We start from the raw sequence: 27,879 nt of genomic DNA, 5'->3' as shown, positions 1-27,879 counted from the left end.
TATGACTCCTGATTTCTAGTCTTCAGATGCATAACCTTACATTTATAAACATTAAATTTTAGTTTTCGTTTTTGGGACAATGTATGCAACAAACCCAAATATATTTTGAAGATTGGATTGGTTACATACATAGTCCCAAAATTTAACAAATGCATCACATAATCCCAATTTTAATGATTGTGATGTAGTAATTTACCATATTGGTCAGAAATAAACTCTTCTTAACAAACCCATACCAAGATCTATTCAAGATACCATTCTTTTTTAGATGGTCCTAAATTGCATCTTTAACCACAGACTTCATGATCTTCCCTATAACAGTTATTCAGATATCCCTATAACAGATCTTCCTTATATACATGTTATCCACACCATTCATGTTTTTATCAGATTACTTAACTTTCTGTTATGTTTTGTGGTTTAGTGTATTAATATACAGGGTGTTTCAGTTAAAAGTTTCAGAACTTCTAAGAGGGGTAGGGTACATCCTGACAACTCGAAATCATATAGCAATGTGGGGTCGGAAATGCTTTCCTGAAGCGGTGTTGTACACAGAAGCACCATAAAGAAAAGAGACCGTAAGTGAGAAATCGTTTTAATAATACATGAAAAGAAGCAAAAGGTACATGGATTAAAGTAAGTGTTCGAAGTTTCTTCCACGGGCTACAATGCACGCCTCACATCTCCGACGCATGGACATCCGAACATTCTGGAATACTCCAGGCGAATTTCGAATTTCTTGAACAAGAACGCCAAGTTAGTAGGATGGATGATTACACGAACGCAGAGTTAGCCGATATGCATTTGGCGTACGGGGCTGCAAATTGTAGTGGGCCAGCCGCACAGCGTTTGTACGCGGAACGATATCCGACGAGGCGTATTCCCAGTCATAATTTCTTTGCAAGACTGCACCAGAGGTTAGCTGAGAGAGGTTCATTTGAAAGAGCTGACAGGGACAGGGTAAGAACAGCACGGACTCCAGCCGTCGAACAGAATGTGATGCAGCATGTACAGGGGAATCCAAGAACGAGTACACGAAGTCTAGCAAACGCAGTCGGGGTTTCCCATTGCAGCGTCTGGAGGATTCTCCGAGAACAAGACATGCATCCGTTTCACGTGCAGCGTGTCCAGACACAGCAACCGGAGGATTATGCACCTCGTATTGCTTTCGCACAGTGGTACCTTGGAAAATGTGCTACAAATCCCCTTTTTCCTGCTGAAGTGTTGTTTTCCGATGAGGTATCCTTCACAAGGGAAGGAATTTTCAACACGCATAACGACCATATCTGGGCGGTCGAGAACCCGCATGCAATACGACGTCGTGCAGCACAGATTCGATTTTCGGTCAATGTATGGGCCTGTATTATGGGAGATCACCTCATCGGACCTTACCTGTTACCGTGTCGTCTAACTGGACCTATCTACTTGATCTTTCTGCAGCAAGTATTGCCACAACTTTTGAGAGATGAACAGATTTCTGCATCGACGCAACAGACAATGTGGTTCCAACACGATGGAGCCCCTGCCCATTATAGCGGAGATGTTCGTAACTACCTGGATGTCACATTTGGTCAACAGTGGATCGGACGTGGTGGTCCCGTGCGTTGGCCTGCTCGGTCACCCGACCTATCATGTCTTGATTTTTATTTCTGGGGTCATATGAAATCGCTAGTTTATGACACCCCTGTTGACAATGCTGAGGAGCTGGTTGCAAGAATCGCAGTAGCTGCCGAAGAAATTCGCCTGGAGTATTCCAGAATGTTCGGATGTCCATGCGTCGGAGATATGAGGCATGCATTGTAGCCCGTGAAAAAACTTCGAACACTTACTTTAATCCATGTACCTTTTGCTTCTTTTCATGTATTATTAAAACGATTTCTCACTTACGGTCTCTTTTCTTTATGGTGCTTCTGTGTACAACACCGCTTCAGGAAAGCATTTCCGACCCCACATTGCTATATGATTTCGAGTTGTCAGGATGTACCCTACCCCTCTTAGAAGTTCTGAAACGTTTAACTGAAACACCCTGTATTTAATATGATTGGGTATTCATCAGTATTTTTGCTTTTTTTTATTTTTTTTTCAGAATGATTCCATCGGATGATAAAGAAATTTTGCCTTCTGAGAAAAAGGGTGAAATATTAAGTAATGAGGAAAATGAGGAAAGTGCTTCTAAGATACCAGATGAAATTTTTCAAAGTGAATTAGAGGAAGATACCTTAAGCAACAGGTGTTAATTGCATTTATCCACAAGCAAATTAATAAAAGTGTATTTTTTTAACAAACCATTTTTGTAGATATGAATATTTTGCTTTGTTTTCAATAATTCAAAACAAAATATTATCCATGATACAATATCAAGATACAGTAGAGCGTCGATAATCTGATTTGTTCAGATTTTCAAACTTATCAAAAATATAGTTCTGGAGACTAAAAAAAAGGTTTACAAAGTTTAGAAATAAAAACACTTTGTACTTACATATTTTTATTCATAGGTAATTACAAAACAAATGGAACTTTCAGCCACAATAACACATATGTACACTGAGCAGACAGACATCATGGGATACCTACCTAGTAACCAGCAGGCCCACCTTTAGCCCGGATCAGGACAGTCACGCAGCGAGGCATTAGTCCATTAGTCCACTAGTTCACGAAAGCATTCCACAGGTATTTCCATCCATGCTTGCTGCACCGTTCTCCATAATTCCTTCGCATTCCTGGGTGGTGGATCCAAAGCTGGAACGGACTTTCCACTGCATCCCAAAGATGCTCCACAGTGTTCATATCTGGTGAGTGAGGCCATTCCATGGTGGTAAAATCTGCAGAATGCTCTTTGAACCATGTTCTAGTCACCACGGCTCTGTGGGGAGATGCATTGTCCTGCTGGAAGAGTCCATTGCCCTGTGGGTACATGATGACCATGAAGGGATGCAAATGGTCTGCAAGGATGAACACGTAACCTGGACTGTTCAGAGATGTGTCTAGATGTACCAGAGGTCCCAACATGTGCCAGTTGAACATTCCCCAGACCAAATACCGACCATCTACCTGCCTGAACAGTTCCTTGTTGACACAATTAGTGCATAGTTTCATGCAGTTTCTGCCAGATACACACCCTCCCGTCCACTCGAAATAACTGGAAACGGGACTCATTGGACCAGCAGACCTGTCTCCAATCATCCGAGGTCCAGTGTTGATGTTCTTTCACCCAGTTGAGGTGTAGAGTCCTGTGTTGTGGTGTTAGCAATGGGACTCTGGTGGGTCAGCGGCTCCTATAACCTATTGCGGCTAATGATTGTCTGATGGTCTTTGTGGAGACGTTTCTGGCACCTCCCTTGTTGAAGTCTGTAGTGATTTGTGCCACTCTTGTCCTCCGGTTGGCTGAAACAATGCAAGACAAATGTTGACGGCCACGTTCATCCACCACTTTTCTCCACCCACAGTGCTGTCCATGATGAGGTGTTATTCTGGAAATGGTGTATTTCCGATACACTCTTGATGCTGTCAAATGGGGATAGTGCAATTTGTGTACCACCTCTGTGATAGAGTGACCCAATGCTTCGGGCACCCACTATCATCCCTCCTTCAAAGTCTGTTAACTCACAACGATTATCCATACTGACATTGAATTACTGTCTACATGAATGCAGTGTACCTATATACCTATTGTGATTTTAAATGTTTCTCACCAACCACATAAAACACAGAAACTGGAATTTTAAAAAACTATATGTTTACTACTATATATTTACAATTAAAATAACTTTACAACTAAAAAAGATAAAATATATAAAATATATATATACATCGAATAAAATACATTAAAATACCGGGTTAAGAGCAATAAAACCGAACGTAGCTTTCGAAGGCTCCTGCCTTCTTCTTCAGCGGTAGCTTCCTTGTACTGCGGTGCATCTTAAGTACCAACAGGTTCATGGTCTAAATCACGTGTTTCATCGCCACGTGTTCTATTCTCCTGTGTACTGGGACCGGAAGCAGCTTGGGAGCACATAATTTGAAATCGTTCATCCCTTCTGAGGATCGTAGCCTCAAAGAGGGGGTGAATCCGCAAACCTTTGTCTCTATTAATGTTCTCTGTTGAATTAATCCGCAAACTCTCAAGCCACTTGCAGTCCCAGAACCTATGTGCCCGATCAGTGATGATAGCTTCGTCCGGGAAGATCTGGTGTTGCTTCTCCCAAAAATGCTCGGCCACAGCGGACTTACCGTAATATGCATTCCTTATTGCCTTAGTGTGCTCCCCAGACGTTCTTTGAGACGCCGCTTTGTTACCCCTACATAACATTCCCCACAATCTGGGCATTTAATACTATAAATGACCCCACTAGCATTCTCTTTTTGAATGGGTTCTTTTACTTATGACACGATTGTGTGCAACTTCCGACCTGGAATCTGCACACAACGCATCTGATAATTTCTTAGTACCCTAGTTATATGCTCAGTTAAGCCCGAATAGTAGGGAATGTATGCAGTGGCTATTGGAGTGAAGGGTTCGCTTCTCCTCTGATTTTCTCCAATATACTTTTGTATAATCCTCTGGGGGTAGCCACACTTTGTAAGATCCGCCGTGACATGTTCATATTCTTCTTTCCTATCCTCGGAGGTACTACAGTGCGATTTTGCCCTGTCTGTTAACGCTTTGACTGCACTGTTCCTATGATCATTGGTCTGTGCAGAATTATAGTGAGTACTGGCCTTTACACATCGGTTTCCTATAGACTTTAGTTTTTAATTGTTAGCCTTCTCTACAGACCAATACATCTAGGAATGGCAAAATTCCTTCTTCCTCTACCTCTGAGATAAATTGTATGAATGGGGAGAAGCCATTTAAAAAATTCAACACTTCATTTTCACTCTCCTTTTGAATAACTGAGAATGTATCATCCACATATCTCTTCCATGGGTGCATAGGGAGATCTTGACCATTAAATATTCTAGCCTCGAGCTCCTCCATAGCTAGATTGGCTATAATTGCACTAATGGGGGAGCCCATGGCTGTACCGTTAACCTGCTTATACATAATATTACCAAAAATCATGGTGGTGCTTGAGAGGCATAGTTCTATACCTTTGCAAATATCTTCTAAGTTTAATTGCGTTCTACTACTCAAGGTGGTATCATTCTGTAAGGCCATGTGTGTGCAAAGTTAATTTTTTTTAAATGGCTTCTCCCCATTCATACAATTTACCTCAGAGGTAGAGGAAGAAGGAATTTTGCTGTTCCTAGATGTATTGGTCTGTAGAGAAGGCTAACAATTAAAAAAACTAAAGGCTATAGGAAACCGATGTGTAAAAGCCAGTACTCGCACTATAATTCTGCCCAGACCAATCATCATAGGAACAGTGTGGTCAGAGCGTTAATAGACAGGCCAAAATCGCAGTAGTACTTCCGAGGATAGGAAAGAAGAATATGAACATGTCACGGCGGATCTTACAAAGTGTGGCTACCCCCAGAGGATTATACAAAAGTATATTGGAGAAAATCAGAGGAGAGGCGAACCCTTCACTCCAATAGCCACTGCATACATTCCCTACTATCCGGGCTTAACTGAGCATATAACTAGGGTACTAAGAAATTATCAGACGCTTTGTGTGCAGATTCCAGGTTGGAAGCTGCACACAATCATGTCACAAGTAAAAGACCCCATTCAAAAAGAGAATGCTAGTGGGGTCGTTTATAGTATTAAATGCCCGGATTGTGGGGAATGGTATGTAGGGGAAACAAAGCGGCATCTCAAAGAACATCTGGGGAGTACACTAAGGCAATAAGGAATGCAGATTACGGTAAGTCTGCCATGGCCGAGCATTTTTGGGAGAAGCAACACCAGATCTCCCCGGACGAAGCTATCATCACTGATCAGGCGCATAGGTTCTGGGACCGCAAGTGGCTTGAGAGTTTGTGGATTAATTCAACAGAGAACATTAATAGAGACAAAGGTTTGCGGATTCATCCCCTCTTTGAGGCTACGATCCTCAGAAGGGATGAACGATTTCAAATGACGTGCTCCCGAGCTGCTTCTGATCCCAGTACACAGGAGTATAGAACACTCCTGTTCATAGCGATGTTTCATCGCCACGATGAAACACGTGATTTAGACCATGAACCTGCTGGTACTTAAGATGCACCGCAGTACAAGGAAGCTACCGCCGAAGAAGAAAGCAGGACCCTTCGAAAGCTACGATCAGTTTTATCGCTCTTAATCCGGTATTTTAATGTATTTTATTCGATGTATATATATATTTTATGTATTTTATCCTTTTTAGTTGTAAAGTTATTTTAATTGTAAATATATAGTAGTAAACATATAGTTTTTAAAATTCCACTTTCTGTGTTTTATTTTAATACGTAGTTGGTGAGAAACATTTAAAATCACAATATGAATTTACCCAACCCCAGAGGCCTGTTTGAGGAACTACCTATATACCTGTCAAGCAGTGGGTTCGTCCACTAGCTAGAGGGGTGACAGCGTCGGTTTGCCCACAACCAGGTATTCCATGAATTCTGTTCTTGCAGTGTATAGGCCTTTAACAAAAATAATTACATATTTTTTGCTGCACCATTTTTGAACTTCATTTCTTTGTTGCCAGATCTCACTCTTTTCAGCAAGGATAGTTGAGTTTGGCAGTATTCAGCTTGTTGCTCGTACCTAGCTGTCGTGAGTAGCACAGTTGATAGAATCACCGTCCTCCTCCCAACCCTGGATTTAAAAGACCTGAGTTCAAGTCCCATGAATGATGAGAGAAATTTTTGTGGGCCTTTTTCGTGTGGCTGAATTAGTCTGTCTCAGGTGAGAGTAGCATTGTTTTTCTTTCCAAAACTCAGGTTTTTCGTCCAGCAAACAGAAATCGAGGGATGGGTCATTAGCTGTTCTCATAGGTTTTTTTTTTTTCCTTTATGCACTATCATATGAATCGAGTTTCAATGCGAACTTGAAAATTTTTTCCCTTGTTTTAATTTCTGTTATGGGAAAGTAGATGGCACTACTTTCCCATCTTGCTAACGACAATTCACTTTCTCCCTTTGAAAGTCTGTTTAAAATCTCAATCTTCAATTTAATTGTTAAAAATTTCCACTTCCTTTAAAAGAATGACCATAACTTCAGTATGGTAAAATAATACTGTAAACATTCAGAATCTCTTCATTCTTATATCTAAACTTCATTTGAAGAATCAATGCACAAGACATAATATGATATGGGTTTAAATTAACTGTATGATATCGGTGTAGATACACCAAAAATTTTACTATGTACGTAGTGTGAAGGCATAGTTTTTAATTGTATCTCATATTGTGGCTGCCTTCACAACGAGATACCAGGTATTGCACTACTTCGAATAAGTAATGCTTCTCTAGTAGAGAAGACTACTGTTATTTATTCTCAGTGGATACCACCACCCAGACGGTCACCATTTCGAAGCTGTTGGTCTATCATCAGAAACTTCATAAACATTTTACTCTGTATCTCACTATGGTGTATCTTGTTAGTTGCAATTTCTGCATGCCACATTCTTTGTTATTGATTGACACTTATTTATTTTTTTTTTTTTTTTACTATTTTAGATTTTACAACCCAAAAAAAATAAAAATATTCAATGAACAGAAATATCAGGTTACAAAGTATTATGTTTAGTACTGTGTATGTAATTAATTAAGCTATATACTTAAGCATAAATTTATTTTGCTAACCTATGGATAATGTTCTGATTTTTACGTATCATTTAATTTTGTTAATTGGTAAAGTAAAATAAAAGTATAAATTTGTGCTTTATATCTTCATTTTTATAGCCTGTGGATAATATACTTCCTATTTTCATTCATTACAATTGCCATTTAATAGAATCAAACTTAAAATCGCAAATGCGATCACGATAATTTGCCGTTTCTGCAATTATTTTATGGCACCAGCATAAAAAAATTATAATAATAAATGCTGGCTTGTTTGAATTATTGATGTTTGGTATTTTAGCGCTCTACTGTATTTGAAAAAAACTGCATGAAGTTGATAAGTATTTTATATTTTGCTGTCCCTTCCTGATTTATTATATATAAAAGAATTAAATAAGTGGAGACATAAAATAAAAGGTGATGCAAATTCTCTGTGAAATGTGAGGCAACGTGTTTTTAATATGAGTGATGTAATGTAGTATTGGCTACTGTTTCAGTGTTTTGAATTTATTAATTATGTAACTAAAACTGTATAGCCATACTTATGGGGATATCTGTTAGGTTGTAGCAAACAATGCTGTTCCTTCACTAATAGAAGTAAGGAATTTAATACTTTGAGAGCCAGAAATGGATTAAATAACTCCTCCTTTCCATTTTTATCTAGTTTATGATAGTTTTGGAAACATGCTTGCAGTTTAATTTGCATATACGTAATGTTTGACTCTTGTATGCATTAGTGCACACTTGAGAATATTTCTAATTACCCTTTTAAGCTTTAAAGTTAAATTTCTTAATTACTATCACTAAAGATCTTTTTATATCTGCCTTTGAAATATGATTATTTTCCTTTCACAATGATAAACTCATTAGTAGGACTAAAGCAGCTGTATTAATATTAATAATGGCAAATGATGCAAGGAAGCTTATACAGCATCAGACAAAAAAAAAAAAAAACACTACCCAACTCATCTGATATGTCCATCCCCTGTAATCCTCAAATTTATTCAAACTTTTTGCTCCAACAGTGCACCAGATGGAAGTTTGTTCTAGCAGTTAATTATTCTTTTTTTGGCCAAAAGCATTCACAGGCTATCCTGCAATTTAAATTCCAGGATAGATGGGTGAAAATTTTAAATTTATGTCCCGTTATGTGTGTTTTCGAAGCTAGAGTAAGGATCCCATCATTATTTAATTTGCTCAATTCAGTTAAAGCCTTAAACACTTCAGTCAGGTCTCCTCACAGAGGACTAGTTTCTAGATGCTTCAATTTGCGGAACTGGTGTCTTGGTAAATATTATGATTATTATATGAAATTTATGATATTATGATTGACCAAAAATAAATAGTTTAAAAAATGCAATGAAGTCTCTTATTTCTTTTAAAAATATTAAATAAGTGGCATGTTTCCTTCCTAGATTAAGACTGCTCATTCAGTTTACACTGGAACCCCTCATTTACAGCTTATCTTTAATCCTTTCTAGCTAAAACAATTTCCCACTCTTCTGCCCACTAGTAACAATCATACAGGAAACTGTTTCCCTTAACATTTACATTTAAAATTATGAACATCTAAGGCAACTACTTAAATAAATAATAACAGTTTTGTGTGAGGAAGGATCATATAGCAGAATCAGTAGCATACCTGTCAAGTTTTTTAATTTACCAATCAAATTTATGGAAAACATTTTGTCTTTTACATTGTTACTGCAGGGCTTACTTTTTTAATGAATTTTAGTCACTCACATTTACATTACGTTTTCTAGATGTATATGCTGTTTAATTTGCTAAGTGACTTCACTTCAGTCTGTTAACACAGACTTACCAAGTAAAGTCGTGATTGAGATTCATTTATTGATATGGACTTTAAAGGCAATTTTTGGTGGCTGTGACTCTGCTTATCTTTCAGAGCATATCCTGAAATGGCATGAGAATTCCAACGGCTATGCTCTTATGTTTGTGAATAGTGAAGATACAGTTGTTATTGCATTTTTTACTTCAAATACAAACAACAACAATAATGCCAGGTAACAAAATTAAAAAACATTTTTCAAGTATATAAACACATCTGTTGTTGCTTATATTTTGTTGTCAGAATAATGAAGTAGGTATGCATTTCGTGGTTTGTATTGATAGGGCATTAAAGTAATGCATGGTAGTAAAAATTATATTTCTAATCATGTAAATGTGCAAAGCATATCAGCAACATAATGTGTCAAGAAGACAACACTCTCCCCCCCCATTAATTGAAACATTGATGTGGCTGTTTTTAATTCATTTTTGATAGAGCATATAATCTTCCAGTAACTGGAAGAAAATTTTACTAGTCCAAGTTTAGAAAAATGTTTCTGAAATCAAAAATTACTGCAAATGACAACTCTGGTGGGACAGAAGCACCAGCCATTTTGAACAAAATGGGTATCTGATATAACTATTGGAGTCATACAGTGTTTGCAAAATGGATCATCAACATTCCTTGGAAAATGGATTGATGTCAGTAATTTAGTATTAGTAATGAAAAAATAATTCAAGGAAGGAAACATGTATTATAAGACAAATACACTACACTACCCTACACTGCATTGCTTTTTCATAATAGATTAGTTTAATAAAATAGAGATATTCACAGCCCAAACATTTCAGAACACTTTGATTGTCTCATCAGTGGTAATAACATAAAATTGTCAAATTCAATACAGGATAGCTTTTGATAGCAGTCCCATATAAATGGCTGTTGAATAAATTGAAGCAGTGTGGCATAAGGGGCAAGTTACTATTATGCTAAAGGAATGGTTAAGTGGTATGAGCAGAGAGTACTCGTAAATGGCTGCTGCTCTTCATGGACTAATGCCATGAGTGGAATTCCACAGGATTTGGTTCTTAGTCCCTTATTGTGCCTAATATTCATTAAATGATATTGATATAGATATTTCAAGTTTAATGTCTAAGTTTGCTGATGGTACAGAATTGAGCAAGGTGGCACAGTAATCAAGGTATGCCACTTATATTTATTAATGATATTGATGAAGGTATATCAGGCTTAAGGTCGAAGTTTGCACATGATACAAAGGTTGGCAGGGTTGTTAATGACAGTAATAGCAGTGTGCTACTGCAGCGGGATCTAGAAAAGTTGGGCAGATAGGCTGAGAAGGGCCAACTGAAGATTAGCATTGACAAATACAAAGTACTGCATATGGGTAGAAGTAGCCCCAGCGAAACATACCAACTGTGTACACTTAGGGTGGTAGAAAATGAGAAAGACCTGGGAGTAATTGTGCAGTCAGATATGAAATGTTCTGAGCAGTGCAGACAGGCTGCTAGAGCAGGTTGTGGGGTATTGTCAATGATATACAGGAATTTTGCTAGTAGGGAAACAGGCAATTATCTCTTTGCATAAGGCAATGGTCAGGCCACACCTTGAGTACTGTGTACAGGTCTGGAGTCCTCATTTTAGGAAGGATGTAGAGTTGCTTGAGTGAGTACAGAGAAGGGCAACAAGATTGGTGAGGGGGAACAAAGGGGTAGTCTTACCAAGAAAGGCTTAAGTTCTGCAAATTTCAGCATCTGTAGCCTAGGCACCTGCGATGCGAGGTGATCTGATTGAGGTGTATAATGCCTTAAATGGGTTGAGCAAGCTCAATTCTGATGGGATTCTTCCTCTTGCTGAGATTACGAACCTGAGGGGCATAAATTCAAATTGAGGAAAGACAGTTATAGAATAGATGTGCGGAAATTTGTCTTTAGCCAGCAGGTAGTTGATTGCTGGAACAAGCTTCCATCTGTCATTGTGGAAGTTGATAGCTTAAATAAATTCAAGGAGGGACTGGACAAATGTTTAGACGGAATGGATGTGTGAAATGGTTGGGGGGGTTTTTTTGACTGATGTTGCATAAGGTTGCTTTCTTGCATCATATGCCTCTACTACTACTTCAACAAGACTTAGATATACTCAAGGTTGTAGATAAAGACAAGGAATTAGTAGTAAGTATACAACCTGATATGAAGTTTTGTGAACTGTATAGAGAGCTTGCTAGGACATCTCATGTGGTTTTCTCAATGATATATAGGAACTTTACCAGTGGAGATAAAAAATTGATTATTGCATTATATGAAGCAATTGTTAGGCCACGTCTTGAATATTGCATATGAAGACCCCATTTTAGGATGTGAACTTTGTTGGAAAGGGTATAGCGAAGAGCAGTGAAATTGCTTAAGGGCACAAACGGGAGGGAGGGGTATCCTTATCGAGAGAGACTTTTAAGTTTTCTAAGCTAGTATTCAGAAACCAGATACCTCTGGAATGACCTGATTAGTTTGTTTTAAAGCCTTGAAAGGTTTAAATAAACTAAATGCCAAGGGAATTTTTATGCTTAGCTACACCACATACACAAGAGCATAAATTTAAATTAAGAGGGGTGATAATCGGAGACTAGATGTCCAAAAATTTTCCTTTAGTTAAAGAGTTAGTGACTGTTGGAATAAATGCCCACCTACCCTTGTGGAAGTAGGAAATTTATCTAAATTTAAGAAGTGATTGGATAAATATATGAAAGAAATAGATAAGTGGGATGAGAGAAGGTGACATTGGTTGCTTTATTTTATTTTTTAATTTAATTTAAATTTTATTTATTTTTGTGGTTGGTACTACATGAGCTTGCTTCCTTGCATCATTTACCAATACTAATAATCACGTTTTCACATTGAAATGTAGAAAGTAAGAAAGAAGGAAAGAAAGAAAATGAGAATGCACAGGTACCTAAACCATCCTTATTTTTTTGCTGTATTGTCTCCTTATTTATTCAGGTACCTGAATAAGTATAGATCCAACACAGCCCTCTCTCTGAAGGAGTATGATTTGGCCAGTGTCAAGATGATAAAAGGCAGAACTAATTACATTATCCCATGTGAATTTTGTATGAGAGTCCTGTCAACATCAAAAATGTAATCCATTTGATAGAAATTCCACTGAGAAAATCCTAAGAATCATTATTCATCTGTTAGAACACATCACTTCCAAGAAATCCACCTGAAATTAGGTCCTTTAAAATTTCTACTCAACTAGATGAGTAAGATTTGCAACTTTCATTTTGTGCATACATCAAAATTCCAAGTCCTCTTTGCAAAATTGCATCATAGGCCACAGGATAAATTCTGTAGATTCCCTCCCCTTTGGTTCGAGAACTAGAGTTGGAACTGATGAAGATTCTTATTTTAGGGAAGATAATGAGAATTCCACTTAACATTGAAAAAGTGTCATCCACTGAGGCACTACTTAGGAAATCCTGGTACATTAAGAGAAATGTATTCCATCAGTTCATGCCTACATCAGAATACACACTTTCCAGGCCCTCCCAACATCAAATTCAATAAAGGTTTCTGAATGAATAAATAAATAAAAGTTCTGTTTATACTCTGGCACTAGGTCAGACTCCTCTAACCACCAGGTTAGAGTAATTTACAATAAATGGTAAATACAGTTGTTGACTGTCAGTTTGCCGGGCTTGATCCATGGGCTTGAACCAAGTAGGGGTGATGGGAATTCTGTATCTAATGGTAGCAAGATAATAATGGATTGCAAGATAATTACAAGGACCTAGTAGACTCCCCACTAGCACAGCCACCTCTCTCCTTATTAGTGATAATTTCTGAAATAAGTTATCTTTATGGGTAGTTGAGGCTGACGGCTTTGGGAAATTTTAGGGTCAGCTAGATTGGTCCCTACATTCAAAGGCAAATCATAACTCATTTTTGGCTGGTGCAGCAAAAGAATAGGATTTTTGTTCACTGTATTTGCTGATACTTAATATTAATGAGTCGCAGAAAGGAGTCAATGTGAACGGAGAGTACCTAAACCATTTACGATTTGCAGATGACATTGTGGTCATAAGCCACGATCCCAAAGAATTAGAGGAAAATCTTAATCAGTTATGCACAGTTAGTAAGGATTTTGGACTAAAGATGAATATGGCTAAAACAAAAGTAATGATGAACAAGTATGCCACGGAAAGGGAAATAATGATTGAAGGAGCAGTAATTGAAAAGGTGGAGTCATATACTTATCTGGGACAAGTTATTAGCTGTAATAATGATAAATGGCTGGAAGTCAAGAGAAGAATAAATTTTGGATGGATAGCATTCAGGAAATATAGTCACATACTGAAGAGCAATATCCCAGTTTGTCTGAAACGTAAAATAATGAATTAATGTATACTCCCCACCATGACTTATGGAAGTGAAACTTGGGCACTCACCAAAAGAATGGAAGAGAAGCTAAGAACTACACAGCGAAGAATGGAACGAATTATATTGGGAATTAGAATGTTAGATAAGAAGAGAAACACGTGGATTAGGCAGCAAACTCAAGTAAAGGACATTCTTATCAAAACTAAAGAACTAAAATGGTCTTGGGCAGGACACATAGCTCGAAGACATGATGACAGATGGACTAAGAAAATAACAGAATGGTACCCAAGAGGAGCTAGAAGAAAACCTGGAAGACAAAGGCGGAGATGGATAGATGAAATTCATGAGTTTTTGAGTAGTAAATGGATGGCCAGTGCTCAAAACAGAAGGAACTGGAAAGTTGCTGGAGAGGCCTTCATCCTGCAGTGGATTGAAAATGGCTGATGATGATGATGAATATTAATGATCTCCTTTTGCTTAGTGACTGATACTTATCACTGAAAAAATGTATCCCCACAAAAGTGCTTCAAAAATAAGCTAAAAAAAAAAAAAATATATATATATATATATATATATATATATAAATACTTAATAATGTAAAATAGACCTGGCCAGGCACATTTAAAATACTCTGAATAATTCAAGTCTGCACATTTTGTATAACATAAGAGCACTCAAAGTTATGCTTGCAGTTTAACCATTTGTGGCTAAACTGCAAAACAAGCCTTGGCTATGTGATTGGGAGTGAGGAGCTTTTCCCTGGCTGTTCCCCTCAACCCAATGTGTAATGTGTAATTACACATTACAAAGTTGTAATGTATAATTACAGAGTTGTAATTACACATTACAACTCTGCTGAATGTATATTCCTATATCTTCACCATTGTGGAAACTACTGTATACCATGTGCACAGTTTGATGATAATACCTCATTTAGCCATAAATTCAGGTGCATATAGCTAATCAGGAAGCTTATAGGAGTTAGTAGGAGTGTGAGAGAGTATAATCTGGAGGGCAGGTTAACAATGATATAAACCAATTGCATGAGTACCTTAGCAAACTAACCCATACACTGATGATTTACTATATGATCAGTAGCAATTCATGAACTATCACCTGCACTCTTTCACATAGGGATACAGACTTACAAGGTCCACTACACATGAGAGCAGGACTCCTCCATTTTGAGATGATATTAGAATTGTTTAAACTGCACAGATAGTGTATTCATGATTACAACTGATGAAATCACAAAGGATGGTGGAAAATTGAAGACAATACCATGAATGTGGGTGAGTGAATAATGATGGAACAAGTCAAAGCTAATTGGTTATTGAACTAATTATAATATAATTGGTTGTTCAGTTTATGTTGTTGAGACACTCTTTTCTGTTCTTAATTTGAAACCACTAACTAGAATAGCACAACAACTGATTAGAATATGGGCAACCCATTTGATAATCCTTTGCAATCTCCAGAGTAGTGATTATGTCAAGGATTGCACCGAAGTTCTTTCAAATTGAACTAAGATCATTCCTAGGTTTTTGATCCCTCAAGCAGACAAACTAGCCTTAGAACATCAGCATTAGTTTATATATACACTGTACAGCAATGCCTCATACTTTGAGTTGCCTTGAAATTAGTCCAAGATAATCAGTAATCTGAATATCAGGGTTGAACTATTATTCTTGTAATGCATTAAGTGACTAAAAATGTAAGCATAATATTTTGATGTAGTCATGTTCCAATGTACAGAACTCCATACCTGAACATTACCATGAATCTGGGTGGTTCAGGTCAATAGAAGTAATTACCACTCATTACAAGATAGAACTACTAACACCTATTTCCAGACTCATAGTAAGTCTTATCACTAAGATTTAATATGTAACAGTAGAAGGTTATGTGACACCAAACCCTTTACACATGAAGCAAGCAATTACAGCTTGCATGGTTCTGACAAAACTGAGAATGTGCACTGCAGGATTCAAAAAAAAAAAAAAAAAAGGTCTACTGTTCTGATGAATCATCATTCCTGTTACACAACATGGTCAACAGCAGAACAACTGTGTGGTATAAACATTACAAAACAAAACTATTGACTTGTTTTGCATAATTGAAATGTTTCATGTAAGGAGATGCAGCAGATATTTATGTAGTGGTTTATTTACTAAGAATCTTTAGCATGCCTGATTTCTCTGAAGCAACTTATGTCCCAGATTGTGCAGACTTAATTTAAGGAACATGAAAAAGATTTCATGTTCCTAGAAGAGTTAGTTTCCTTTTCAGCCAGCTCTCTGGAAGAATTTTTAGATGAAACAGAAATGGCCACTTAATATGTAGATGATACCAGTCAATGTATTACAGGTATTGCATAACCCTATAATGATTTTGCTATTATCTGAGTCAGGAGTATCCCTACAAGCTACTTGAATGCACAGAACAATAAATAAAATTTCAGCATTCTGGGAATCATAGTTTGGTTACTACTGGCACAAAGCACTTATACTGTAACTTCTGTAAATTATGTGCTCAGTAGAGTGCATCATTTCAGTAGATTATTTTCTCAAAATAAGTAAAAGCATACCTTTAATTTTTGCCGCTAGTTACTATTATTTTGGTATAGCAAACAGAAATATCTTTGGGAAAACAACATGCCATTAACAGACATTGTTATACATGTTGCAGTGCTAAGGCAACAATATATTAATATTAACATACCCATGATTTTAGTGAGATAAGTGTTGAGATCAGATGTTGAAAGTTGATTAGAAAGCCAAGCCACTATTATTTCTGACTAAATATGCCCGTCAGTAACCAGGTTATTAGTGCTTGAAACCTGAAACCCTACTTTAAAATCACACAATAAAATGAAGAACTAGACACTACTTGTGGGGTACAATTAGAGACTAGATATTCTCGTTACACAGAACTGATCACTTTTCATAACTGCAATTCTGAAAAGTTGCTCAGTTCTATGTTAATAAAAAATATCTTGGACTTTTTTTACTATTCATAGGATTATCTTGAATATGCCCTCTTATGCATTACAATCAGTATTTTCTAGAGCAGGACATGTTGTTTTCATGAACTTCAAAAACGAGATATAATGATTACTAAATTTGTTTTGTTGAATAAATCGTACATTTTGTCACTGAAGCAAATTTTTATTGAAATCCTTTTCAAATTTCTTTAAATGATTAAAATATCATTATTTTAAACTTGACACAGCAGATAAGGACCTCATTTAAAATCTTAAAATTGAATAACAGTGCAAAAACTAATTAGAAATATACATATAATAACTTGTTTTGAATTCCAAGAAAAGCATGCTAACTGTAAAGTAATTTGTCACCACTGCCACTTTTCTTTTCATCATCTACTGAAAATAATATAATTATACAACATTTTGTGATTATAACTCATTGTACCTGCAGACAGAATCCAATTTGGAAATTTTGTCAGATTATTGAGTGAGCTAATATTGCCCATGAAGCCTTTGACTAAAATGATGCTTGTGGAAAGCATATCATTGAAGTTATGCTTAAAAGGAAAAATTAAAATTCTCTATTTCAAGTGTTGTGGAACTGCTGGTCATAATAATTATATGTGCAGCTGAAATGTGATACCTATTTTAAGAGAACATGCTGACTGTGCTCTTTTGTGCAGTGTTATATAATGAATGACATATAGAATGGCATTTTTAAAATAAGTTTAAACTTTTGAACCCCCAAGCTAGGAAAATTCATGTATAATTAGTTTTCAGAATTAATTGGTTGAACAAAATTGTACATTACTGCTCACGACTGGCAAGATTTTGTATTATGAAAAGTAAAATTTACCTTGTTTTTGTGGAAAGCACGGTTTAAACTGCTTAGTAAATATAATAGCCTTAATTCTCACATTAAAACGAATTTTGTGTTTTCACAAGTAGTGCTATTATTGCATCCACTACTTTTAAACAGCATTACCAAGAGTTAATCTTCCATTTATTTACAAAAACAGCTCGTTTCAGAACGTTCTAGTCCCTCAGGAGAAGTAAGACAGGACTGAGTTTTAGAAGGATTGAAGTTAAGTAAGTTTTCTTTGCCCAATTTGGAGAACTACCTATAGATTGGCATTTAAGGAATTAGTGGCAGATATTCGATAAGTTGCTGTTTGTGCAGAGCAAGGTCCAAAGTGGAGGGTGGAATGTTGTGTGCTGTCATCAGCAAAATTATAGATAGGATTTCCAGTCAGTGTGAAGGTGTGAATATACAAGAGGGAAAAAAGAAAGCAGATGGTTTTTAGTAAGAATGAAGTTGCTCATTAAGCTGCCATGGAGTATATGAAGTTAAAACTTTGAAATTATAAAATGGCCAATGCTATTTTATTATTTCAGATATTTTATTATTTGCTCAAGGTGTCAGTGAAAACTCAAAAATGTATTTGTAAAGACTATATAATAAGTCTAAGCTCATATGTTTGGTATTTATTAAAATGAAACCATTTGAATGAAAATAATATACTTTCTGCTTATTTGGTGATGTTGGGGATAACTTTCATTGTCCCTCCTCAACTCCAACAAACTATAATGAATTCAGTTGATCTAATCCCTCAGTAAAAACATCTTTCTGATAATTTTTCATCTTCATAAGGTGAAACTTTTAAAATTTTCATCATTATTCTATATATGTGTGTGTTTTTTATGGGTGTATCGTTTTATATGGGTGTGTGTGGGGTTTTTTTTTTTTTTTTTTTGGCTGATGCTATATAAGCTTGCTTTCTTGCATCATGTGCCCTTGCTAATGCTAATATGTATTAATACATTGTAATCATTATATTATATATCTGTTTTATACATCTTATAGAAATGAAAATGAAGAACTGGAAGAATTAGAAGATTCTACTGATGATAGCAAGTTGCTTGAAGTTGATAAGATTGATTTCAGTCAGTTCCATGAAAACAAAGAGATATCCACTTTGGTACCAAAACAGCAATGGGGAATATCTGCAATAATGTAATTTTTTTTTTTAATTGGTTACTTTTATTTCTAATACACATTGAAAACTTTTATGCATTATTCAATTATATGCTATCCCTAACTGTTTATTTGAAATTTTGCTTAACTGCTGCCTTCCTATTCCTGCAAATTTAAACAGTTAATTAAAATTATGTGTTGATACTTTAACATTAGTTTGACTGATTTTTTTTTAGTTGCTTTTTATTATTTTTTATTTACTTAATTTTCTTTGTTTTTTGCTTCAGGTTTACAAGCCAGTGCATCTGTTTACTTTACCAGTGGCTACTGCAATCAGTTTGGAATTGGGACAGTGCAACTGCATCTCGCAGACTGAGATATTTTCTTAGTGTATTCCTGATGCTGTGTGCTGCCTCTAGCCTTGTGGTTACATTTTTACCCAGCAGAACTACGACCACGTCTTCCAGTACATCAGTTTCTTATGCTTCAAGAAAGTCCTGATATTTCCTAACCATATTTCTTTAATGTTAGATGGACTCATCAAAATTTCTTTGCAAATTTAAACTGTTGCACTTGATTGTAAAGAAAGATTTATCCAGAAAGTATTTTTTGCTTTCTGCAGTAAGAAAAGCATTGCCAAATATACATCATGTAATTATATTCACGTTCCTTGTACATAGAAGCATTAAGATTTATAGAATATTATATATACAGATAATTGTTTATTTGATTATATATTTCAATGTTTAAAGTGTCTGTAAGCTTCAGTTTTATTTTATGATTATCACTGCAAATTATTTAAAAATACATATCTGTGAGGTAGATTTTATTTTCTGGATTGAAGTTTTTATATTGGGAATCTAAATGATATAAAAAGAAAGAAAAAAAGTTTAAGTGTTCTGTCATATGGGATTTGGATCTGATTTTCATATTAGTGTTACACCTTGGGCACCCCTTCTCTAGAGAGTCATTAAAATTTTAAGTGTTCAATGCGATTGCATTAACGTGTGCTAATAGTATGTGTTATTGTAATATGTATATAGTATTTAATATGTATATAGTATGTATTATTCTCTTCTTTAGTCACATCTCTTTTACAGAAAAAATTTGGATAACTTCCTGTGCTAATGATAAAAAGCTTTGGTGTATTTCAAGCTCAGAAAAGACATGACTGAATTTCAGTATGGTACACTATATAGTGTCTATAAATTATACACCTGATTATGAAGTTCAATTAAAATTTTATTTTAATGTGTATTGTAAAATAGTTTGCTGCACTTAATAAAGCAACTCAAAGAATTTCTTATCACACAACTGCACTGTAGTAAACCTCCACACAGGCACCTTTTGGTATCACATGGAATGACAAGATAGTAGCAATTTCATTCCAGTTTCTTGAAGCATATTGAGAAATGGAAATCACAGCCTGTTCAATCTGGTCTTTTAACTCTGTGCTAACTTTTTTTGCCTATACCTTTTCCTTTACATAGCTCCATACCAAGAACTCCACAGGTGTGATATCTCGAATATGAAGAGGCCATAGAATGGGACAATACCAGCTGAGCCATTGGTTAGGAAATTTTTTTTATTGTTTTTATGAGAAAATTGCACATGTGCAAGCTCCATTTTGGTGGTGGTGGTCAACCTTGCTAATAGAACACATATGGCTGCTGCATATCTTTCAGCTGAGGTTCGGCATACAATTTGAGCATATCTAGGTAATTTTCAGAGTTCACAGTCCTTCAGCCAATCACCTGACTGAAGGATAGTGCACACCACATGTTTATGTTGGGACTGTTGTTCTTGGGTTGGTAAACGAAGTGGGGATTTTTAGATCCCCATATGCAATAATTGTATCTGTTAACTTTATCAGACAGTAGGAATATTACTTCATCGCTGAAAACAACATTTTCCAATTAGTATTTTTTTTTTTTTTTTTTTTTATGAAAACCCCAAACACGAGAGGTATTAGAACCTATAGTACTTAGTACCATGCTTGGGTTGGAGGTTGAGAAGACGAAAGAAGATATTTGTTGACTTGAACTTCCGTAGACTGTAATTTTCAGGAAATACAGAGGAGGGTTTTTCCAGAAAATGGAGGTTGAATGAATCAACGAGGAAGATGAAAAGTTAGTTCTGTGAGTTTTAAGTTGGACAGTAAATGGATGTTGGCTGTTGGTTGCACGTGTTCGGACTGTTTTGAAAGAGAGAGCGGAAATTATAGAAGTCAATTCGGAAGAACAGTCTCCATGGAAGTATCTGTAGAAAAAGCATGCAGCAGAAACAGTATGTCTATGAGACAGCGAGTGGAGAGACTCAGTTAGGGATGGATCATTAATTAACCTAACTGCCCTCTTCTAAATGAGGTCTAGAAGCCTGAGAGAGGTTTTGGGGGCACCACCCTAGATGAGGGAACAATATTCCATGGTAGGGTGAATTTGCGATTTGCACAGAGTGAACAGCTGTTTGGAAGAAAAATAATGCCGAGAGAAAGAGAAAACCAAGTTTTTTTAGATACAAAGGAAAATATTTGTAATGTGCTTGTGCCAAGAGAGATTAGAAGTCAGGGTAATCCCCAAAAGAGAGATATCATTTTGCCTAGAAATCGGAGTGTCACTAAAGATAAGCATAGGAGCAGAAGAATCCTTTTTGCGAGATATAAGACAAGACTGAGTTTTAGAAGAGTTGAAATCAACTAAGTTGTCTTTGCCCCACTGGAGAATTACCTGAAGATCGGCATTTAAGGAATTGGTAGCAGATTTTCGAGAAGTTGAAGCTGATTGAGCAGGACATGGTTTCTCAAAATGGAAAGTGGAATGCAATGTGCTATCATTGGCAAAACTATGGATAGGATTTCCAGGCAATGGAAGGTCATTAATATACAAGAGAAAAAGAGTGGGGGAAAGAACTGAACCTTGGGGGACACCAGCATTAGTGAAGTTAGAAGACAGAGAGCCATCTACCATTGCCCTTAGTGAGTGATTGGAGAGAAAACTGGATAACCAATTACAAAAAACAGTTGGCAAACCATAAGATGGAAGCTTGTTCAGAAGACCTTTATGCCAAACACGATCAAAAGCCCTTGAGATGTCAAGAGAAGCTGCTTGTATTACACCGAAATTTTCCATTGAATTTGCCAATAAATGGGTAACATAAGCCAGAATATCATCAGTGGATTGACACTGAGGGAAACCATACTGGCAAACATTGATCAGGCAGAAGGTTTCTAGGTAGTTTAAGAGTTGGCAGTTAATTGATTTTTCTATTGCTTTAGAAAGAGTAGAAATAATTGGATGGGAGGGATTTGTCACCATTTTTTGGAACTGGCTGGATATGAGTAAATTTCCAAGAAGAAGGAAAACCACCTTTAGAATAAGAGAGTGAAAAAAGCGGTAAAGAACAGGAATAAGTTCAGGAGCACAAGTTTTGAGAACGAGTGGAGAAATACCATCAGTACCTGGAGCTTTCTGAGCATCACGATTCGTCAAAATCCTTCTGACATCCTTTTGACAGAAGACCACAGAAGGCATTGAATGGAGTGTGTTGGGAATGGCGAGAGGTGTTTTACCCAGATCATTAATACATGATTTGGAAGAAAAATGGGATACTAGTAGGTCAGCTTTATCCTTGGCTGAAGTGACAACAGAGCCATCTGGTTTTGACAGAGGTGGGAGCAGACATGGGCAAAAGTTGCAGCCAATAGCTTTGGCAAGAGACCAGAATGCCAGGCTACCATTAGGGCAAGACAAGTTTTCTACTCTCAGCCTGTTCAAAATCTAGTTTGGACTGATTAATAACTGCTTTACAATTGTTGCGAGCATTGGTGTAGGCAGAAAATGAAACTGAAGAATTGGAAACAAGCCAATTACAATATGCAACATTCTTCTCTTGAACAGCCTTAGCACATTTATTGGAAAACCAAGGTTTAAAGGACGAGATTTTAAAGTAGAGTGTGAAATAAAGGATTCCATTTGTACAAGAATAATTTCACTGACACGATATGAGCAAACATTGACATCAGAAGTTTTGAAACAGTAATCCGACCAAGGAAAAAAAGAAAAGAAATCTCTTAGGTCATCCCATTTTGCATTCTTGTAATGCCAAACAACACGAGGTTGGGAATAGCCACAAGATAAAGGCTCTATTGGAGAAGAGACAATCACCGAATTGTGATCTGAGGTGCCTACAGGACCACTCACTTCGACCGTGTACTTAGAAGGGTTGTTTGTGAGAAAAAGATCAAGTGTGTTGTTTGTATGGTTAGGATTGTCCGGTATTCTGGTATCTATGCAAGGTCATTAGTAATTGCAAAAGCCTCAGTATCTCAACCGGCTGGATCGGTGTGACTAGAAAACAGAAGTCAGCTGGAGTTGTGAACATTAAAATCATCAAGGAAAATTATCTCATTGTTAGGAAAGTTGGACTGGAGAAAGAGAGGAAGTCGAAGGGCTCCAAGTGATTAGTGGAGTTGAGAGAACGGTAGAGACAACAGATGAATTTGACACAATGAGGTAGAGAGATTTTAAGCCAGAGAATATTCCAAATTACCAAGTCTCTGACAGGGAATATTGGATCGGACATATGCACAAATACCACCTTTAAGACGAAAAGAATCATACAGCAAATAATTTGAGCAACTGAGATGAGCAGTAGTTGAATCAACCGATAACTGAGATTCTGTCAGAAAAAAGTACATGGGATTTGGCAGACTGCAAGTGGAAATGGACATCATTGAAATTAGAACTGAGACCACTATATTTGTGACATGAACTAGGAAGTGTTTGGGAGGTTTAGATCTTTTTGCAGATAAGCTTACTCTTAGTTTGACATTTCATGGTGTATTCAATAGTAAGAAAAGTGGGGGGAGGACATGCTGTATGAAGTAATAAAATTTTTGGATATGGCATACACATAGTAAGAATATACCCAGATCCTTGACATAACGTGGCCTCAACAATATCCCCAACATACACACTACTCGGACTCCCTCCAGTTACTATCTGGCAGAGTAGAGGTAGCACTAGCTGATCCAGAAGCCTCCTAGAGAGTTACCAATACGTTCAGTCCAGTGTACTAACTAGTGGCTGGCCTGTGAACATCGTTTTAGAGCTGTACCCTCGAAATGTAAGGAAGATTGGATCTCTCTTACCATGATGTCCATCATAACCTCAAAAGTCATTAGTCATACCGCATGATGGAAGAGATGGGGTAGGGTTGACCGGAACTTAGCTCTGGAGTCTAAACATGGGTTCCACCACTTCAAGCCCCAATAAGCAAAGTGGTGGTACTGCACTGGTTGATGAGAGTCATCTACCACCTAGTATTGCCTGGTAACACAGAGGGGCGGCATTCCTCCATGTGGTGTGGGTGCCTCACCTCAACCTCTGCTTACATTGGTTCACACCTGGGTTGTTCCCCACAGTGTGCTTGTGCATGGGTGTTATACCCAGGATTACTAACAGTCCCACCATTGTGAAGGTGCAACCAGAGGATTTGGCTGTGACCGGCCATCCAGACTTCACCAAAATTGGGTCCACTTGAGTGTCACCCAAATATCAGTTCCATCAGCGTTTTAGACTCCCAGGTAGCAAGTACAGCTTGTCTGGCATATCTGAGAGAATGTCTGCGACAACCTGCATTGATCTGCTAAAAAATCTGATTGATGTGGATTGTCCTATAGCTTAATTTCATGGACAATTTGCACTTTGTAAGCATAAAATTTCAATCACTTGTGAACCACCTTATGCAGTGCAGGCTGCCCAGCAGATAGATTTTGTTGGACTTCAGGTAACACTTCTTGAATTTCCAAAACTTTATTTGCAGATATGCTAGGCCTACCTGCTCCTTTCTTGTGCAGCACACTGCTGGTTTCTTGACAGTTTCAGCCATCACCTTGATTGTTCTGTAGATGGATCTTTCTGGAATTCCTGTTGAAAATGTCTCTTTACAATCACTGGAGATTTGGTATCCCACAGCCATAATATGCACATTGCTTTCTCTTGCACCATCACCATTTTAATGCTGTACTGTCACAGTGCTTGCTGGGATCAAGGCCGCGAACCACGTCAAAAAACCCATTGAATTGCTTTGATAACTGAGCAAACCATTTTAAGATACTTATTGCAATAAAATTTTAATTGAGCTTCATAATCAGGTGAATAATTTATAGATATCTTGTATTATTTTGAATTTACAAAAAAAAAATTGCTTTTAATCTATTGGGTGGGAAGTTAATTTCATCAAGTCAGCACACCTTGCTATAACAGAAAAAAGTTTTTCATTTTCTCTTGTACTTGGAAATAACCAAGAAAAATATATCTATCAGGATTCAAGAGGCATTTAAAACTCATCTTTAAAGCCAAAAATTACTTTTTTTTTTTTTTTTTTTTCATTTTGTGTGGATATCTAAACAAAACTTTTGCATGTTTTGGATGTTTACATCATTCTTAAATACATAAAATCTCATATCCACTCTAAGATCTGGTCTGCAGCAATCTCGTTTAATATAAAATTTATGTACCCTTTAGAATTTCATTTGTTAAGATAAACTAATCTAAAAAATATTACCACAGTGACCTACAGGAGTGGTTATTGTCCTGTATTTTAATAGTAAGGTGAACCATACCATAATCATGATATTATTAATACTGAATCAAAGAACTGAAAACAAAGCTGAGTTTTTGGTTTTAACTATTGTTTTCTGATATAATAAATACACATAAATAATGAAATCCTCTTAAAATTTAAAGTTTTAATAGCTTACCAGTTATTTAACTGGAAACCCTGTCTATAATGAGATTTATAATCATTGTGTATATTAGTTTTGCAGTGGAGCAGAGATGTTTTAAAATTTTCATTTATCAAATGTCATAAGTGGTCTAGAGAAAGCCAATTTTTTTTAACTTGAATATTGCTATCAAAAAAGGAAAATTTTCTTGTGCCACCAGTTTTTTATTTATTTTTTATTATCACAATAGCATAAATATATTCCTTTTTTATTATCTATTTGTTTATTTTTTCACATGTTTCTACTATACAGAAGTGTATGCATACTAACTGTTAGATAAGAAGAGAAACACATGGATTAGGCAGCAAACTCAAGTAAAGGACATTCTTATCAAAACTAAAGAACTAAAATGGTCTTGGGCAGGACACATAGTTCGAAGACATGATGACAGATGGACTAAGAAAATAACAGAATGGTACCCAAGAGGAGCTAGAAGAAAACCTGGAAGACAAAGGCGGAGATGGATAGATGAAATTCATGAGTTTTTGGGTAGTAAATGGATGGCCAGTGCTCAAAACAGAAGGAACTGGAAAGTTGCTGGAGAGGCCTTCATCCTGCAGTGGATTGAAAATGGCTGATGATGGTGATGCATACTATTGTTTGTAAATGAGGAACTAGGATAATAACAGTAAAATTATCTGTTATAATCCTACTGCACTTATTTAAATTCCCCTTCCCTTTCATGCTTTATGCATTCATTCATTTCCTCATGCTTTAACAGTAAAACTAATAGAATTATTATAAGAACTGTCCACACAACAGTCAAATCCATTTCTGTTCATTACATCATAATAACATGGCACCATTTGTTTTACTGATACAAGCACAATATGCATTACAGTGATATTATTAATGAAGATCTTTCTGATGTCTTGAAGGTCAAAGATCATGATTATGATGGATAAACACTGTAAGACATAACTCTTGTCTTAGTTCTGTTTCAAAAAGATGTCTTAATTATGTCACATAAATTTATGAACTAATAATTTGATTTTTACATAGCTAGTCACGGTACTAATTTTTTAACAGTTTTATCACATAGTAATATCTACTAAAGTTGTTTGTGAAATGCTACTGCCGTTAGAACTTTTTTTAGCAAAATATACAATTGTGGTTCATTAAAATTAGCAAAAAATCCTTATTTTTTATGTTCTTATCCATTTATATCCAGTTATATAAAATGGATTTATGTATATAATTAAAAATATGAATAGATTTCAGATATCTAATTTATGATTTCCATGTTCTTTAGATGATAACTTAAGGCTTTTTTATGAGTTATGTAAATTTTTAATAACTGTGATGGAATTGCAGAGAATGTCACCAAAATTTATTTTTTCATTTTCCAAAACCTGTTTCTCACATGCCTAGAATTCTCATCCTATTATTCAGAATGTTATTTATCTATCTTGCTTGTACATATGTCTCTATTATGATAACATCAGTTTAACATTGAATAATAAAAATAAGCATGATTTCTTGGAGGAAAAAGTAATCTCTGTTAATTAATGTTCTTAGTGCTTTGCACATTTATGGCAAAAGATCTTTCTATTCCCCTTTCCCTATTTGTAAAATACTAAGAGAAGTTTACCTCAGTATAATACGTAGACCACTTCCATATGATACTCTCCAGCAATTAAAATGAAAAAATCTAAAATCTTACCTTACAATAAAAAATAATTAAAAATCAATCTAGAAAATTCCTGTGATCACGACATACGGTCGAAAAGCATTGTCAGCTTCAGGAAGGAAAATTGTTTTGCAATTTTTTTGTTAAATTTCTTTTAATTAATTTATTTAATTTTAATTGCGTTAGATTGATTTTTCATTGTGGTCAATTGATTTTTAATTATTTTTTATTGTAATATAAGATTTTCGATTTTTTTCATTTTAATTGCTGGAGAGTATCATATAGAAGTGTTCTATGTATTATATTGAGGTAAACTTCTCTTATTATTTTACAAATATTGATATCAATGTAGAACGTATTGAGCATTACAGCTCTGGTTCATACTATCAAATTCCCCTATCCCATATTAAATGTAATTTATTTGTACACAACAATGAACTCCCATCTTTGTGCAGATAACCCAGTTTGTGGATTATCTGTGCATGTTCAAATCAAAGCCCTTCAGAGCTTCTGGTTCCAGTCAGGTTCTGTGGCGGCCTTTATGTGAGAGATGCATTTCCTTGCACTTGATAAAAAAAAAAAAGGTTAATTGATATCACTGAAAGAGAAATGATAACCTGAAGGTTTTGGGT

At 36.1% G+C, this 27,879-nt stretch overlaps 1 protein-coding gene across 4 annotated transcripts in view; it reads left to right on the top strand.

Annotated features, from left to right (window-relative positions):
• The window catches only part of LOC150082171 (uncharacterized), a 324,507-nt gene extending 305,175 nt beyond the window's left edge, over positions 1-19,332 (top strand). For all 4 annotated transcript variants that reach the window (XM_090380026.1, XM_090380025.1, XM_090380027.1 and 1 more), the window contains 3 exons: positions 2,087-2,230; positions 18,720-18,869; positions 19,118-19,332. In XM_090380026.1, the coding sequence (XP_090236152.1) occupies positions 2,087-2,230; positions 18,720-18,869; positions 19,118-19,331 (508 nt within the window). In that variant the 3' untranslated portion in view covers position 19,332. The remainder of the gene's footprint in view (positions 1-2,086; positions 2,231-18,719; positions 18,870-19,117) is intronic.
• Positions 19,333-27,879: the final 8,547 nt, after the last annotated feature.

The sequence above is a fragment of the Mastigoproctus giganteus genome, chromosome 8 (genome assembly GCF_048544385.1).
Source record: "Mastigoproctus giganteus isolate SK-2022 chromosome 8, ASM4854438v1, whole genome shotgun sequence".
In the NCBI taxonomy this organism is placed as follows: Eukaryota; Metazoa; Arthropoda; class Arachnida; order Uropygi; family Thelyphonidae; genus Mastigoproctus; species Mastigoproctus giganteus.
This window is presented reverse-complemented; position numbering and strand designations above follow the sequence as displayed.